General features: G+C 41.0%; 2 protein-coding genes across 7 annotated transcripts in view; one reads left to right on the top strand and one right to left on the bottom strand.

Moving 5' to 3' along the window:
- Positions 1–1,902, bottom strand: part of LOC137432362 (phosphorylase b kinase gamma catalytic chain, liver/testis isoform) — a 60,235-nt gene extending 58,333 nt beyond the window's left edge. For 2 of the 3 annotated variants that reach the window (XM_068124230.2, XM_068124229.2), the window contains exon 1: positions 1,008–1,902. In XM_068124230.2, coding sequence (XP_067980331.1) covers positions 1,008–1,069 — 62 coding nt within the window. In that variant the 5' untranslated portion in view covers positions 1,070–1,902. The remainder of the gene's footprint in view (positions 1–1,007) is intronic. The other variant, XM_068124228.2, reaches the window with a different exon arrangement.
- The window catches only part of LOC137432367 (uncharacterized), a 36,366-nt gene extending 19,890 nt beyond the window's left edge, over positions 1–16,476 (top strand). For all 4 annotated transcript variants that reach the window (XR_013624279.1, XR_010985483.2, XR_010985482.2 and 1 more), the window contains exon 3: positions 14,191–16,476. Coding sequence is in view for 1 of the 4 variants with exons in the window: in XM_068124241.2 (XP_067980342.2) it covers positions 14,191–14,610 (420 nt within the window). In the remaining 3 variants the exon portion in view is untranslated. The remainder of the gene's footprint in view (positions 1–14,190) is intronic.
- Positions 16,477–18,431: the final 1,955 nt, after the last annotated feature.

Here is an 18,431-nt window from a genome sequence, read left to right as displayed (position 1 = left end):
ACTTTTTATCCCATATTTTTTTTCACTGGCACCATGGTTTATATTATGGGTGCATATTATGTGCATCCATCTGAGCTATCAATTTAGCAATAAGTTGGAAACTCAGGATTGTTTCTTGATTATTATTTTTTGTATTAGAGACTGTCCCTGTTCACCCGTAAAACGGGGTGAATAGGGACAGCCATAAAAATCCTATTTATTCCTATTTAACCCATATATGGGGTTAATAGGGACTATAAGTTGCTTTTTTTTTTTAAAACAAGAGAACACTTTCAACCCAAATATCAACAAATCAGTATGGTTATCAATTTTCAGCGAAAAAAGTTTCCGAACTTTTTTTCAGTTTGTGTCCCTATTCACCTTGCTGTCCCTATTCACCTTGCTGTCCCTATTCACCTTGCTGTCCCTATTCACCTTGCTGTCCCTATTCACCTTGCTGTCCCTATTCCCCCCATTTTACGGGAGACCAAGTTTCGTCGGAATCCATCCACAACTTTTTGAGATATCGTGCTATGTATATCGTATTTGGTCCTATCTCTCAATGGTGAAGACACACTTTTAAAATTCTCATATCTGGATACGGATCTCACCAAAATCGTATTAATTCATCCTTGTAAAACACCCAACCTGGCCACCAAATTTAGTCCAAATCCATCCATAAAATTTTGAGATATCGTGTTCACAGACAGACAGGGGTGAAAACACAACACTTGTCCACCGTCGGTGGTGGAAGTAATAACTATTTTGTTCAAACATCGTGTTTATCATGTTTATTATCATTTTTTTCCCCAAAAGTGGCATCCTTTGTCCTTATCTGTCATGCTGGAAATGACAAGGTTTAAATACACGACTGTGCTATACATTATTTCCCATTTATTTTATACATGCATGTAAACTCGGACTTGCATTGTAGACGTTTTTTTATACAAAGCCTGGGTTCATGAAAGAGTCAGGTAACAGGAGAAAAATGCAACGAACGGGCAGTGTGGACACAGTTGGACACTTACCTGTTTGTTTGCTTTGAAAGATGGTTGGAACTTGGAAGATGTTCTATTGCTTGCTGTTTCATCCCTGGGGGTTGGAAACATAGTCAACTGCAAGTAAGAGGGTTGGGATGGGATATTTCCCAATGGGATTGTGAGTATAAGGATGGGGGTGATGCACAAGGGGGCACCCTGCTTGACAGAAGCTCCAGAGAGATGAGTGAGACTGAATCGAGTCAGAAAGGTGTTTACATAAACAGGAGAAAAGAGGAACCAAGAAGTGAAGGTGTGTGGTAAGCCTGGATTTTGGGAATTTTACCTGCAGGAGGGTGGTACTAGAAAACACATGCATCCTGGAGGAACTGAGCAGGGCCAGACAGCTGAGAGAGCAGAGTTAGACTGCAGGAGAGGCCACCGACGTGCTTGCCAATGTCAGAGAAGCAGGCCTTGTGCTTCAACCTCATCATGGCAGGTGCCAATAATGTTGAGAGCTTTCAATTTCACAGAATCCAGATGTGATGCTGGAGTACCAATCCATAGAGGACAGCAGCACTCCATTTCGATTTTCCAAGATTGACAGGCATGTTCCATTTCGATTTTCCAAGATTGACAGGCATGTTCCATTTCGATTTTCCAAGATTGACAGGCATGTTCCATTTCGATTTTCCAAGATTGACGGGCATGTTCCATTTCGATTTTCCAAGATTGACGGGCATGTTCCATTTAGATTTTCCAAGATTGACAGGCTTGTTCCATTTAGATTTTCCAAGATTGACAGGCATGTTCCATTTAGATTTTCCAAGATTGACAGCCATGTTCCATTTAGATTTTCCAAGATTGACGGGCATGTTCCATTTAGATTTTCCAAGATTGACAGGCATGTTCCATATAGATTTTCCAAGATTGACAGGCATGTTCCATTTAGATTTTCCAAGATTGACAGGCATGTTCCATTTAGATTTTCCAAGATTGACAGGCATGTTCCATTGAGATTTTCCAAGATTGACGGGCATGTTCCATTTCGATTTTCCAAGATTGACAGGCATGTTCCATTTAGATTTTCCAAGATTGACAGGCATGTTCCATTGAGATTTTCCAAGATTGACAGGCATGTTCCATTGAGATTTTCCTAGATTGACAGGCATGTTCCATTTAGATTTTCCAAGATTGACAGGCATGTTCCATTTCGATTTTCCAAGATTGACAGGCATGTTCCATTTAGATTTTCCAAGATTGACAGGCATGTTCCATTTAGATTTTCCAAGATTGACAGGCATGTTCCATTTAGATTTTCCAAGATTGACAGCCATCTTCCATTTAGATTTTCCAAGATTAACAGGCATGTTCCATTCAGATTTTCCAAGATTGACAGGCATGTTCCATTTAGATTTTCCAAGATTGACAGGCATGTTTAGATTTAGATTTTCCAAGATTGTCAGGCATGTTCCATTTCGATTTTCCAAGATTGACAGGCATGTTCCATTTCGATTTTCCAAGATTGTCAGGCATGTTCCATTTAGATTTTCCTAGATTGACAGGCATGTTCCATTTAGATTTTCCAAGATTGACAGGCATGTTCCATTTAGATTTTCCAAGATTGACAGGCATGTTCCATTTAGATTTTCCTAGATTGACAGGCATGTTCCATTTAGATTTTCCAAGATTGACAGGCATGTTCCATTTAGATTTTCCAAGATTGACAGGCATGTTCCATTTAGATTTTCCAAGATTGACAGGCATGTTCCATTTAGATTTTCCAAGATTGACAGGCATGTTCCATTTAGATTTTCCAAGATTGACAGGCATGTTCCATTTAGATTTTCCAAGATTGACAGGCATGTTCCATTTCGATTTTCCAAGATTGACAGGCATGTTCCATTTAGATTTTCCAAGATTGACAGGCATGTTCCATTTAGATTTTCCAAGATTGACAGGCATGTTCCATTTAGATTTTCCTAGATTGACAGGCATGTTCCATTTAGATTTTCCAAGATTGACAGGCATGTTCCATTTAGATTTTCCAAGATTGACAGGCATGTTCCATTTAGATTTTCCAAGATTGACAGGCATGTTCCATTTAGATTTTCCAAGATTGACAGGCATGTTCCATTTAGATTTTCCAAGATTGACAGGCATGTTCCATTTAGATTTTCCAAGATTGACAGGCATGTTCCATTTCGATTTTCCAAGATTGACAGGCATGTTCCATTTAGATTTTCCAAGATTGACAGGCATGTTCCATTTAGATTTTCCAAGATTGACAGGCATGTTCCATTTAGATTTTCCAAGATTGACAGCCATCTTCCATTTAGATTTTCCAAGATTAACAGGCATGTTCCATTAAGATTTTCCAAGATTAACAGGCATGTTCCATTTCGATTTTCCAAGATTGACAGGCATGTTCCATTTAGATTTTCCAAGATTGACAGGCATGTTTAGATTTAGATTTTCCAAGATTGACAGGCATGTTCCATTTAGATTTTCCAAGATTGACAGGCATGTTCCATTTAGATTTTCCTAGATTGACAGGCATGTTCCATTTAGATTTTCCAAGATTGACAGGCATGTTCCATTTAGATTTTCCTAGATTGACAGGCATGTTCCATTTAGATTCTCCAAGATTGACAGGCATGTTCCATTTAGGTTTTCCAAGATTAACAGGCATGTTCCATTTAGATTTTCCAAGATTGACAGCCATCTCCCATTTAGATTTTCCAAGATTAACAGGCATGTTCCATTTAGATTTTCCAAGATTGACAGGCATGTTCCATTCAGATTTTCCAAGATTGACAGGCATGTTCCATTTAGATTTTCCAAGATTGACAGCCGTGTTCCATTGAGATTTTCCAAGATTGACAGGCATGTTCCATTTAGATTTTCCAAGATTGACAGGCATGTTCCATTGAGATTTTCCAAGATTGACAGGCATGTTCCATTTAGATTTTCCAAGATTGACAGGCATGTTCCATTTAGATTTTCCAAGATTGACAGGCATGTTCCATTTAGATTTTCCAAGATTGACAGGCATGTTCCATTGAGATTTTCCAAGATTGACAGGCATGTTCCATTGAGATTTTCCTAGATTGACAGGCATGTTCCATTTAGATTTTCCAAGATTGACAGGCATGTTCCATTTCGATTTTCCAAGATTGACAGGCATGTTCCATTTAGATTTTCCAAGATTGACAGGCATGTTCCATTTAGATTTTCCAAGATTGACAGGCATGTTCCATTTCGATTTTCCAAGATTGACAGCCATCTTCCATTTAGATTTTCCAAGATTAACAGGCATGTTCCATTTAGATTTTCCAAGATTGACAGGCATGTTCCATTTAGATTTTCCAAGATTGACAGGCATGTTTAGATTTAGATTTTCCAAGATTGTCAGGCATGTTCCATTTCGATTTTCCAAGATTGACAGGCATGTTCCATTTCGATTTTCCAAGATTGTCAGGCATGTTCCATTTAGATTTTCCTAGATTGACAGGCATGTTCCATTTAGATTTTCCAAGATTGACAGGCATGTTCCATTTAGATTTTCCAAGATTGACAGGCATGTTCCATTTAGATTTTCCTAGATTGACAGGCATGTTCCATTTAGATTTTCCTCGATTGACAGGCATGTTCCATTTAGATTTTCCAAGATTGACAGGCATGTTCCATTTAGATTTTCCAAGATTGACAGGCATGTTCCATTTAGATTTTCCAAGATTGACAGGCATGTTCCATTTAGATTTTCCAAGATTGACAGGCATGTTCCATTTAGATTTTCCAAGATTGACAGGCATGTTCCATTTAGATTTTCCAAGATTGACAGGCATGTTCCATTTCGATTTTCCAAGATTGACAGGCATGTTCCATTTAGATTTTCCAAGATTGACAGGCATGTTCCATTTCGATTTTCCAAGATTGACAGGCATGTTCCATTTAGATTTTCCAAGATTGACAGCCATCTTCCATTTAGATTTTCCAAGATTAACAGGCATGTTCCATTAAGATTTTCCAAGATTAACAGGCATGTTCCATTTCGATTTTCCAAGATTGACAGGCATGTTCCATTTAGATTTTCCAAGATTGACAGGCATGTTTAGATTTAGATTTTCCAAGATTGACAGGCATGTTCCATTTAGATTTTCCAAGATTGACAGGCATGTTCCATTTAGATTTTCCTAGATTGACAGGCATGTTCCATTTAGATTTTCCAAGATTGACAGGCATGTTCCATTTAGATTTTCCTAGATTGACAGGCATGTTCCATTTAGATTCTCCAAGATTGACAGGCATGTTCCATTTAGGTTTTCCAAGATTAACAGGCATGTTCCATTTAGATTTTCCAAGATTGACAGGCATGTTCCATTTAGATTTTCCAAGATTGACAGGCATGTTCCATTTAGGTTTTCCAAGATTAACAGGCATGTTCCATTTAGATTTTCCAAGATTGACAGCCATCTCCCATTTAGATTTTCCAAGATTAACAGGCATGTTCCATTTAGATTTTCCAAGATTGACAGGCATGTTCCATTCAGATTTTCCAAGATTGACAGGCATGTTCCATTTAGATTTTCCAAGATTGACAGCCATGTTCCATTGAGATTTTCCAAGATTGACAGGCATGTTCCATTTAGATTTTCCAAGATTGACAGGCATGTTCCATTGAGATTTTCCAAGATTGACAGGCATGTTCCATTTAGATTTTCCAAGATTGACAGGCATGTTCCATTTAGATTTTCCAAGATTGACAGGCATGTTCCATTTAGATTTTCCAAGATTGACAGGCATGTTCCATTTAGATTTTCCAAGATTGACAGGCATGTTCCATTTAGATTTTCCAAGATTGACAGGCATGTTCCATTGAGATTTTCCAAGATTGACAGGCATGTTCCATTTAGATTTTCCAAGATTGACAGGCATGTTTCATTTAGATTTTCCAAGATTGACAGGCATGTTCCATTTAGATTTTCCAAGATTGACAGCCATGTTCCATTTATATTTTCCAAGATTGACAGGCATGTTCCATATACATTTCCCAAGATTGACAGGCATGTTCCATTTAGACTTTCCAAGATTGACAGGCATGTTCCATTGAGATTTTCCAAGATTGACAGGCATGTTCCATTTAGGTTTTCCAAGATTGACAGGCATGTTTCATTTAGATTTTCCAAGATTGACAGGCATGTTCCATTTAGATTTTCCAAGATTGACAGGCATGTTCCATTTAGATTTTCCAAGATTGACAGGCATGTTCCATTTAGATTTTCCAAAATTGACAGGCATGTTCATTTACATTTTCCAAGATTGACAGGCATGTTCCGTTTACATTTTCCAAGATTGACAGGCATGTTCCATTTCGACTTTCCAAGATTGACAGGCATGTTCCATTTAGATTTTCCAAGATTGACAGGCATGTTCCATTTAGGTTTTCCAAGATTGACAGGCATGTTCCATTTAGATTTTCCAAGATTGACAGGCATGTTCCATTTACATTTTCCAAGATTGACAGGTATGTTCCATTTAGATTTTCCAAGATTGACAGGCATGTTCCATTTAGATTTTCCAAGATTGACAGGCATGTTCCATATAGGTTTTCCAAGATTGACAGGCATGTTCCATTTCGATTTTCCAAGATTGACAGGCATGTTCCATTTCGATTTTCCAAGATTGACAGGCATGTTCCATTTCGATTTTCCAAGATTGACAGGCATGTTCCATTTCGATTTTCCAAGATTGACAGGCATGTTCCATTTCGATTTTCCAAGATTGACAGGCATGTTCCATTTCGATTTTCCAAGATTGACAGGCATGTTCCATTTAGATTTTCCAAGATTGACAGGCATGTTCCATTTAGATTTTCCAAGATTGACAGGCATGTTCCATTTCGATTTTCCAAGATTGACAGGCATGTTCCATTTCGATTTTCCAAGATTGACAGGCATGTTCCGTTTAGATTTTCCAAGATTGACAGGCATGTTCCATTTAGATTTTCCAAGATTGACAGGCATGTTCCATTTAGATTTTCCAAGATTGACAGGCATGTTCCATTTAGATTTTCCAAGATTGACAGGCATGTTCCATCTAGATTTTCCAAGATTGACAGGCATGTTCCATTTAGATTTTCCAAGATTGACAGGCATGTTCCATTTAGATTTTCCAACATTGACAGCCATCTTCCATTTAGATTTTCCAAGATTGACAGGCATGTTCCATTTACATTTTCCAAGATTGACAGGCATGTTCCATTTACATTTTCCAAGATTAACAGGCATGTTCCATTTAGATTTTCCAAGATTGACAGGCATGTTCCATTTAGATTTTCCAAGATTGACAGGCATGTTCCATTTAGATTTTCCAAGATTAACAGGGATGTTCCATTTAGATTTTCCAAGATTGACAGCCATCTTCCATTTAGATTTTCCAAGATTGACAGGCATGTTCCATTTAGATTTTCCAAGATTAACAGGCATGTTCCATTTAGATTTTCCAAGATTAACAGGCATGTTCCATTTAGATTTTCCAAGATTGACAGCCATCTTCCATTTAGATTTTCCAAGATTAACAGGCATGTTCCATTTAGATTTTCCAAGATTGACAGGCATGTTCCATTTAGATTTTCCAAGATTAACAGGCATGTTCCATTTAGATTTTCCAAGATTGACAGGCATGTTCCATTTAGATTTTCCAAGATTGACAGGCATGTTCCATTTAGATTTTCCAAGATTGACAGGCATGTTCCATTTAGATTTTCCAAGATTGACAGGCATGTTCCATTTAGATTTTCCAAGATTAACAGGCATGTTCCATTTAGATTTTCCAAGATTGACAGGCATGTTCCATTTAGATTTTCCAAGATTGACAGGCATGTTCCATTTAGATTTTCCAAGATTGACAGGCATGTTCCATTTAGATTTTCCAAAATTGACAGCCATGTTCCATTTCGATTTTCCAAGATTGACAGGCATGTTCCATTTAGATTTTCCAAGATTGACAGGCATGTTCCATTTAGATTTTCCAAGATTGACAGGCATGTTCCATTTAGATTTTCCAAGATTGACAGGCATGTTCCATTTAGCAGACCAGAATTAATAAATTCCACATTGGTAGAGAATGACGTAGCCCCTGCGTGCTTTCCAGTGCTGTTGTGGTACTGCACAACACAATGGAGATTCATCTGAAAAAAGGGAAGGTTTTGCAGAGCATGGGAGAGGTCGTTTTTGTCTATGAGAAACAAGACTGGACCCGACATTGCCTTGGGGGCACTCCAGCCTCTATTGATTGCAGCGTGTTTACACTGCAATATACAGACTTGGCATTTAATATGGAATATTTTTTTTGTGGGGGTGAACTTACTTTTCAAGATGACTTAGAACCAAAAGTTCATTGGAATTATGTTGAAATTATTCTATATTTTGTTAATGTGACCTTTAAAAGAAACAAAAACCACATTTGACATTTCGAAACAAATAAATTGATCCTTGAAAGTGATGTAAACTGATATCGAACTCAATTCATGGACAGTACTGTGTTAAACTTCTGTACGTTTTCCAGAAGTATCTCTTTATTTTGCACCTTAGCCAATTTTTTTAAATAACAAAAACAAAAGTTAAATTACGACTGGGATTAGGGACAGTAAAATTACAGTTCAGTACTTCGTGTAACCCCCACGAGCATTCAGGAGAGCACGTACACGTTGAGGCATGCTGTTCACGAGATTTGCCAAGGTTTGGACAGGAATCACTTGCCATGCAGTGACAATAGCCTGCTGCAATTCACGCACAGAGGTCGGCTGCTGGTCCAAGTGGTCGATTTGACGCGTTAATTCTGCCCACAAGTTCTCTATCGGATTCATATCCGGGGACATGGCAGGCCACTCCATATGCTCTACACCACGGTCAGCAAGAAAGTGTTGGATCATGCGAGCACGATGAGGCCGTGCATTGTCATCTTGGAAGACAAAGTTTCCTCGAAAGGCTGCACGAGCAAATGGAAGCAATGTTTCTTCCAGAATGGCCCTGTGCTTGAACTGGTTCAGGTTTCCATTCAGAACAACCAGGTCAGTGCCTGCATGAAAAGCAGCCCAAACGGTCGCCCCACCACCTCCAGCTTGGACTCTTGGCACTATACAATCTTTGTTGTAGGCTTCATGCACTTGTCTGCACACTCGGACGCGACCATCTTGACGATAGACCAGAAATCTAGACTCATCACTGAAGATGACGTGATTCCAGTGTCCTGGCTGCCATTGACGGTGCTCTCTGGCCCACTGCAATCGGTGCTGGCGGTGTTGTCTGGTCAGGTGTGGCTTTCTCAGGGGACGCCTGGCACGATAGCCTGCTTGAACCAGTCGTTGGTTGACTAGCCTTCTGGATACAGGCACATTTGTCAGTTGCTGCCACTCAGCCCTAAGCCGATTAGCTGACTTGGTACGGCCATTGCGGACTAACCGGTGCAGCTGGCGATCATCCCTCCTTGTGGTTCTGCGGGGACGTCCTGGCCTCGGTATTGGAGTAGGGACACCCCTCTGAGCATTTCGTTTCAGGATCTTTGACACCTGACCTTGAGTGATGCCATACTGCCGAGCAATAGCACGCTGTTTCATGCCGTAATTTCGTAAAGCCACCACTCCATGACAAAAAGCATTGTCGAGTTGACGGACCATCTCCAGAGGAAGCGGCAATAACTTTTGGAGACGTGCAGCAGTTGTTTTCCACTAATACAGAACGCAACAACCCTTGTATACCCGACTGTGAAGCCAATCATCAAATGCACCTGTCCGTACATTTTGCCACGCCACCTGTGAGATAATCCTGTTGTTGAGTTCTTGCTGCGACAGACAATCAGTGACATGGTTCTTTTAACAAATAAATCACCAACGTGTAAAAGAAACTCACTAGATTGATATACTGAGTTAAGAAAGTAAACCCAAGTCAAGAAAAAAAAAATATTCCATATTAAATGCCAAGTCTGTATATATATTTTGTATACAAGGTCGAGGCTCGTGTAAGAGCTAACATTGATCACAAAAAAGACAAACTGACATAAAACATAAAACATATGATAAAGGGAGCGAGAGAACAAGATGGACAGCAGGGACATCGGGAGACCTGTGAAAGGGAGAGGGCTTTGGGAGGGGGGGGGGGGTGGAGGAGGCATGGGAAGGGGAGCGGGGGGGGGGGTGGGAAAGGTATAAAACACATGGACACTGCTAGGACTTCCAGGAAAGAAGTCGATATTTCAAAAAATTGGATCTGGGGTGAATTAACGGTCGAAAAGATCAAGGTTTTGGATGGGGGAAGATAAGAGATGGTGGTGAGCAGCTGTTTTAAAGACCTGGATGGAGGAGTGGGATTGAAGAGAGTGAGGGAGTTTGTTCCAGGGTCGGGAGAAAAGAGGAATGAAAGAGTGAAGGTGAGCAGAGATAATTTTGAAAAATTTTGAACATTTCAAAAAATGAAATGAAATAATTCAGAAAGCTTGGCAGACGTACGCCACATCCAGTGAGCTTGACCAGCAGAGACTGAATAAGAAAGTGGGTGCCTTTTTGTCCGAACGGTGTTCATCTTCCCTCTGCTACGCAGCCCAAGGCCTAATGGTGGTGGTTCATGTGCAGCCTGTGGTTGCTGGGTGCTTCATTTTCTGTCGGCACGGCTGCTGCTGATGCAATGCCTCTCGGGTCATCTGGTGCTCATTTTTCCAACCTCGGAAGGATGACAGGCTGAGTCAATTGAGAGGCTTTCACGTAATTAGATTGAAAGTTTTTTTTGATACCTCAGTGCCTAAACAAATAGTGGCGGAAACAATAGGGGTTGACGGGGTGCTTGTGATGATTTGCTTACAGGTAGCAGGAAGCCACCGAGTGGTAAAGGTCTTGACATTTGCAACTGTTTTCCTAAGCTCGTCCCTTATAGTCAGGTTCACGATGTTTTTTCGATTAAAATTTTGGTAGATTAGCAAACCTGTACATTTTTGGAATATTCAGAGATGAGGAATCCAAAAATTAATGTTTACATTTGCACAGACACCTGCATGGCCGCCATTTTGGATTTTGAAAATGGCCGCTATGAAATACATATTTTGCGCGATCTCGGCTTCTAGTCAACCTGGAGACTTAATTAAATATGCTAATCCTATGTTTTCTGGGTCAAGGAATCCAATAAAGGCCTCAAAATAGTGCTCAGGATTATAGAAAAGCAACAAACAAAGGTAATTGAAAACCATTGTCTTTATATTTGTGATATAACTTTTTTGGTGCTCATTTTTTGACGATATAATATTTGACTGATATAATAATATAACTGATATAACTGATATAACTCACTACCTCACACCATCAGGGACTCCTCCTCACTCACCACATTCAAAACATCACTCAAGACCCACCTGTTCAACACCGCATTCAACATCCAACCCACAGCATTTAACCCCTGACTATCACTTCTCCTTCTCCCTCCTTTTGCTTTAAATATTTCCCTTTTGATTCTTGTCTTTTTGCAATTGTTGTTTTCATGTATTGTTTGTTTTGCACTTTGTCAAAGCGCCTTTGGGCTTCTTGAAAAGCGCTATACAAAATAAATGAATTATTATTATTATTATTATAACTGTATTACATAATACATGATATTGCAAGTCCTTTGAAGTTATAGGTTGTTATAGGAAGTTATATGTAGTATCAGATTGAACTATAAGTCCTATACACAGGATCTACGAGGTCTATACCGTTCAGGAATATGCTTTTACAGATCTTCATCACTGTCCTGAGTGTCATTTTCGCAAAGGTGTCTACGCAAATGTAAACATTAATTTTTGGATTCCTCATGCTCTGAATATTCCAAAAATGTATAGTTTTGCTAATCTACCAAAATTTTGAACGAAAAAACATAGCGAACCTGACTATATCGTTCAATCTGATACTAACAAGGCTGCTTTCTTGCTTTATAAACCCATACCTATAACTTCAAAGGACTTGCAATATCATGTATTATGTAATACAGTTATATCACAAATATAAAGACAATGGTTTTCAATTACCTTTGTTTGTTGCTTTTCTATAATCCTGAGCACTATTTTGAGGCCTTTATTGGATTCCTTGACCCAGAAAACATAGGATTAGCATATTTAATTAAGTTTCTCGGTTGACTAGAAGCCGAGATCGCGCAAAATATGTATTTTATGGCGGCCATTTTGAAAATCCAAAATGGCGGCCATGCAGGTGTCTGTGCAAATGCCAACATTGATTTTCAGATTCTACCATGCTCTGAAGATTCCAAAAATGTACAGGTTTGCTAATCCCAAAATTTTGAACGAAATTATATTTGTTAACATCGTGCCGTGATCAGGATTAAGTGACTGCACTGGCACCAGACGTTTATTAACGCACAGGTTGTAAACCTGGTGCGTTATAGCGTTTGCCTGGGAATTTCTGTCTCTCCAAAAGTGAAGCTCCGTTTCTGTCGCTCAGATGTGTAAACATGACGTCATCAAATCTATATTTAGGCTAACCATGGGCTACCCCTTTGGCTGGTACGCGGCCGCTCGCTAGTACATAATATAGGATATATTTGTTATATGTTATGTTATAGGATATATAGGATATATGTTATATGATATAGGATATATATAGGATAGGTTATAGGATATATATGTTATAGGATAGGAATATAGGACCCAAATGACCCAGAGGACCCAAATGACCCAGAGGACCCAAATGACCCAGAGGACCCAAATGAACCAGAGGACCCAAATGACCCAAATGACCCAAATAATGACCCATATAGACACAAGAACCATATAGACCATATAGACCCTAAGCATCGCGGAGCACATTTTCCAGGAACACCTTGAGAACTCCACGGGTTTCCTCGTAGATAAGACCCGAGATGCGAGACCCGAGATGCGAGATCCATATAGATTATAGACCCTAACCCTATGATATATGTTTTATGTGTCGGTTTGTCTTTCTGTGTGATTAATGTTCGCTCTTTCACGAGCCTCGATTCAGTATACAAAAAAAAAAAAAAAAAAAAAAAAAAAAATGACCCAGAGGACCCAAATGACCCAGAGGACCCAAATGACCCAGAGGACCCAAATGACCCAGAGGACCCAAATGACCCAGAGGACCCAGAGGACCCAGAGGACCCAAATGACCCAGAGGACCCAGAGGACCCAGAGGACCCAAATGACCCAGAGGACCCAAATGACCCAGAGGCCCCAAATGACCCAGAGGACCCAAATGACCCAGAGGACCCAAATGACCCAGAGGACCCAAATGACCCAGAGGACCCAAATGACCCAGAGGACCCAAATGACCCAGAGGACCCAAATGACCCAGAGGACCCAAATGACCCAAATGACCCAGAGGACCCAAATGACCCAGAGGACCCAAATGACCCAGAGGACCCAAATGACCCAAATGACCCAGAGGACCCAAATGACCCAGAGGACCCAGAGGACCCAAATGACCCAGAGGACCCAAATGACCCAGAGGACCCAAATGACCCAGAGGACCCAAATGACCCAGAGGACCCAAATGACCCAGAGGACCCAAATGACCCAAATGACCCAGAGGACCCAAATGACCCAGAGGACCCAAATGACCCAGAGGACCCAAATGACCCAAATGACCCAGAGGACCCAAATGACCCAGAGGACCCAAATGACCCAAATGACCCAGAGGACCCAAATGACCCAGAGGACCCAAATGACCCAGAGGACCCAAATGACCCAGAGGACCCAAATGACCCAGAGGACCCAAATGACCCAAATGACCCAGAGGACCCAAATGACCCAGAGGACCCAAATGACCCAGAGGACCCAAATGACCCAGAGGACCCAAATGACCCAGAGGACCCAAATGACCCAGAGGACCCAAATTCTATGTATGTTTCTATGATGTATGTTTTGGTGAAAGTACATAATGTGAATACTAGTAGCAATTTTACAAAAACCATGGCATAATTTCAAATCTTGACCCGAGATGATAATTATGCTACATCATAATTTCCATGTGCCAACCTGGGCGGAATCCAAGTGGATTCACTTGTTATTCTCATTACTCCTGAATCCCGAGTTTGACGACTGTTTGGCAACAGGATTGGATTTGTGAATCGAGTTATTTAGCAAAAATAATGAATGCAGCCGTTAACAAATAACAAACTAAAAGATACACCATAGCTTGTACCTGGTGCTGTGCTAAGTACTATCCCTGCCTTTTCAGGTTTCTCTCATGGCTTCCTTGCATTTCACCGATGCACCTTTAACGGTGCACTCATCTAAAGTCATGACGAGTGGACTCCTGACTCCGAATGTTACTGATACACCTGATGGTGGACTGGCACTCATCTTCGGCATCGTGGCGGTCTTCTTGATGCTGGCCGCCTTCATCATCGCTTGTGCAATCTTTTTGCCTGCGAAGCCCCAAATTAAGGTGGCCGTTCAGCAAAATCTGGAGAAAGTTGCATCCTGGGGAAGCGGGGAAGGAAGCCTGGCGCATATTCGATCTATAATCGGGGGAAGTTTTGCCCATGGGGGATCACACCCAAGCATCGAACACATGCCCTTGCAGGAGTTCCAACACGACGACGAGGATGACGATGATGATGATGATAATGACAGAGGTCTTCAATTTAAAATCTAGGTCATATTTTGTTAAAAAACAAAAAAAGGAAAAAATATTTAGCTGAACAGTTGTGAGGAAAAGGGAAGGAAGTGTGATGAAGTGATCTTTTTTAATTTTTTTTTTACAGGATTTATGGCTCATGTGGAGTTGCCATACAAACATGTCACACACAGCGATGTACAGACGAATACGCGAGACAAACACAGCCGCTGAGCTTGGGGGAAGTGTCGTCACTTCCGGGGGCACTCTGGGTATCAGTGACGTCACAACAATGGTGCCTTCCTCATTTTTTTTTTTTTTTTTTTTTGTATACAAGATCGAGGCTCGTGAAAGAGCTAACATTAATCACACAGAAAGACAAGCCGACACATAAAACATATAACATGGGGAGCGGTAGACAAGATGGGGCGAGAGGGGGAGGAACACAAACAACATCTGAGAGCAGGGACATCGAGAGATCTGTGGGAGGGAGAGGGCTTTGGGGGGGGGGGGAGGCATGGGAAGGGGGGGTGGTGGGAGAGGTATAAAACATATAGACACTGCCAGGACTTCCAGGAAAGAAGTTGGAATTTCAAACAAGGTGGATCTGGGGTGAATTAGTGGGGGTAGAAAAGATCAAGGTTTTGGATGGGGAAAGATAAGAGATGGTGGTGAACAGCTGTTTTAAAGACCTGGAGGGAGGAGTGGGATTGAAGGGAGTGTGGGAGTTTGTTCCAGAGGCGGGAGAAAAGAGGAATGAAAGAGTGAAGGTGAGCAGAGAGCCGAGATTTCGGCAGTTTAACCATCAGAGGGTTGCTGGCAGATCTTGTGTGACCTGTAGGAATATTTGAGGGACAAAGCACAGAGAGAGCTGGGGGAGCAAGGCCGGAGAGGAGTCGGTAGAAGACAGAAGGACCACCTACCTGTCTGCGGTGAGTGAGTGAAAGGCCCTCGGAGATAGCTTCATCACTGGAGATTCCAATGATTCGGAAAGCTTTGGTTTCAACAGCGTGAAGCCGAGCTAGGTGTGAGGCAGGAGCACCGGCCCATAGGGGAGAACAGTATTCCATTGAGCTGCGGATGAAAGCCTTGTATGTGGTGAGGAGCTCAGGTGTGCCAAGGAAGGACTTCGCACGACGGAGGATGCCCAGTCGGCGACTGGCTTTGGAGGCCAGATTTGAAATGTGGTTTTCCCAGGAAAGATCATGGCAGATAGTGAGACCCAAAAGCTTGAGTGACAGAATCTTGGAGAGGATTATTCAGAAAGTAGATGGGAGGGTTGTCCAGTCGGTCTTTTCGGAGAGACATAGTAAGAGTGTGAGATTTGTCAGGATTGAAGGACATGTTCACTCCACATGTTCACGTCATGTGTTCACTGCACTCAATAGGGCATTTCCTTCGGATAAATTTCCTCCTCCCCATGGATACGAATTTATGATTGTTTGTCCGTTCTCTTTCCTTTTTAAATGCCAAGTATCAAGCAAAGTAGCAGCACATATAAAGTATTTGGTATGACTTGGCCATGGTATGGAGAAATGCTCATTGTGCCATACCTGACTTTCCTGCACCTGTGGAAATGGGATGGAAACATGGTGATTCAGGACTAGAGCCTATTCTGATGTCACTGGGTCCAATCCCAGAAAGTTGCCTCGAGATGATTTGTTGTGCATGCCAGAAGCAATGCAAGACTCGACGCTGCAAATGTCGCTATTCAGAGTTGAGGTGCACATCAATGTGTACCTGTCAGCAACAGAGTGATGATCAGACCCCTTGTATGAATTTTATGTAGTTTGGCAAAACAACATGTGTGACATTCCTGAATGTTTGTGCTTCATGGCCATGTGTACTTAATTTTAGAATAAATGGTTGTATGAAACATTGTCTTATTAAAACCATTTCCCATTTTATCGTGTCCAATTTCAATATCAGTTTGAATGTCTTTCAATATGTCACCAACCATAATATAGACTAGACAGATTTATGAAAAAAGGCCATGTGTAAGCTTCTCGGTGCATTTTGGGGTAAATATTGTAAAGTTAAAGTAAAAGAGCTGCATGTATATAAATGCTTGTTCAAAGAAATTGTCCAAAAATCGCAATTTGGTGGCCATTTTGTTTATGCTAATTAGGTCAAAAACTCAAAATTTGGCGTGGGAACCAGGTTAATCGAATTCAGCATACCCTAATTATGTTAAAAAGTGAGGTTCCCAACTTTTACCCAGAAATGCACCTAACATTCACATTTCTCAGAAATCCGTCTAGTCTATAAGCTGGTACTCATTTTGCCGACATTGGAAGGATGAGGGAAGCCTCTCCTCAGTGAAAGACACATGAAAGCCCGCTTGGAGTTTGCAAAAAAGCACCTAAAGGACTCTCAGACTGTGAGAAACAAGATTCTGTGGTCTGATGAAACCAAGATTGAACTATTTGGCTTCCGTCTGGCCACTCTGCCATAAAGCCCAGATCGGTGGAGTGTTGCAGTGATGGTTGTCCTTCTGGAAGTTTCTCCCATCTCCACACAGGATCTCTGAAGCTCAGCAAAAGTGACCATCGGGTTCTTGGTCACCTCTTACCAAGGCCCTTCTCCCCCGATTGCTCAGTTTGGCCGGGCGGCCAGCTCTAGGAAGAGTCCTGGTTGTTCCAAACTTCTTCCATTTAAGAATTATGGAGGCCTCTGTGCTCTTGGGAACCTTCAATGCAGCAGAAAATTTTTTGTAGGCTTCCCCAGATCTGTGCCTCGACACAATCCTGTCTCTGAGCTGTGCAGGCAGTTCCTTCGACCTCATGGCTTGGTTTTTGCTCTGATATGCATTGTCAGCTGTGAGACCTTATATAGACAGGTGTGTGCCTTTCCAAATCATGTCCAATCAATTGAATTTACCACAGGAGGACTCCAATCAAGGTGTAGAAACATCTCAAAGATGATCAAGAGAAATGGGAGGCACCTGAGCTAAATTTCAAGTGTCATAGCAAAGGGTCTGAATACTTATGTAAATGTGATATTTCAGTTTTTTCTTTTTAATAAATTTGCAAAACTTTCTAAAATCCTGTTTTCTCTTTGTCATTATGGGGTATTGAGTGTAGATTGATGAGGGAAAAAATGAATTTAAACGATGTCAGCATAAGGCTGCAACACAACAAAATGTGAAAAAAGTGAAGGGGTCTGAATACTTTCTGAATGCACTGTGTATAAAACGGCGTGTAACACCGTCTATAGTTTGGTCGTTGGTGTGGATGTTGTACAGTAACGGTGCAAGCACGCTTCTCTGAAGAAGACCATTCTTCTGAATACGCCACCTGCTGCGCTTCCCACCTAGTTACCGTCATTATTTAGTTCTTGATGTCAAAGCAAAGGAACTGATTTTTGTTTATTTTTGGCATTTAGCAGGTGACCATGACCCTTTGATCATTCAGGATCATAGTGTTGAACAAGTTCGTGCGCACATGCATTTGGGAACAATGACAACAAATTGAATGGAGCAGTAATTCCCCAAGTTTTGGCCGAATTCCCAAATGTTGGCCGGTAAAGCACACCAAAGATTGTACTTTTAAAGGAAACCTACAGAGTTTCAAGTCGACAAGAGCATTTTGATTCTTTTATCAGTTATTGGTTCAAAGTGTTCTTTCTTACAATTTAAATTGTACATTTGGTAATTTGTCTTTTAAAATGTGAATAAACTGAAAAGATCCATGAAGATTGCTCATCGTGCGATTCGAACAGATCTTCCGTCAATTTGATCCTTGTATGAGGAGCGCGGTTTTGAATATCCACAAAATATTGCAAGACCCACCACACCCACTTCACCATCGTTTTTGTTTTAATCTTTCAGGCATTCGTCTTTGTGTTCCACTTACTCTCAT

The sequence above is a fragment of the Myxine glutinosa genome, chromosome 8, assembly GCF_964187855.1.
Source record: "Myxine glutinosa chromosome 8, kmMyxGlut1.1, whole genome shotgun sequence".
Classification (NCBI taxonomy): Eukaryota; Metazoa; Chordata; class Myxini; order Myxiniformes; family Myxinidae; genus Myxine; species Myxine glutinosa.
This window is presented reverse-complemented; position numbering and strand designations above follow the sequence as displayed.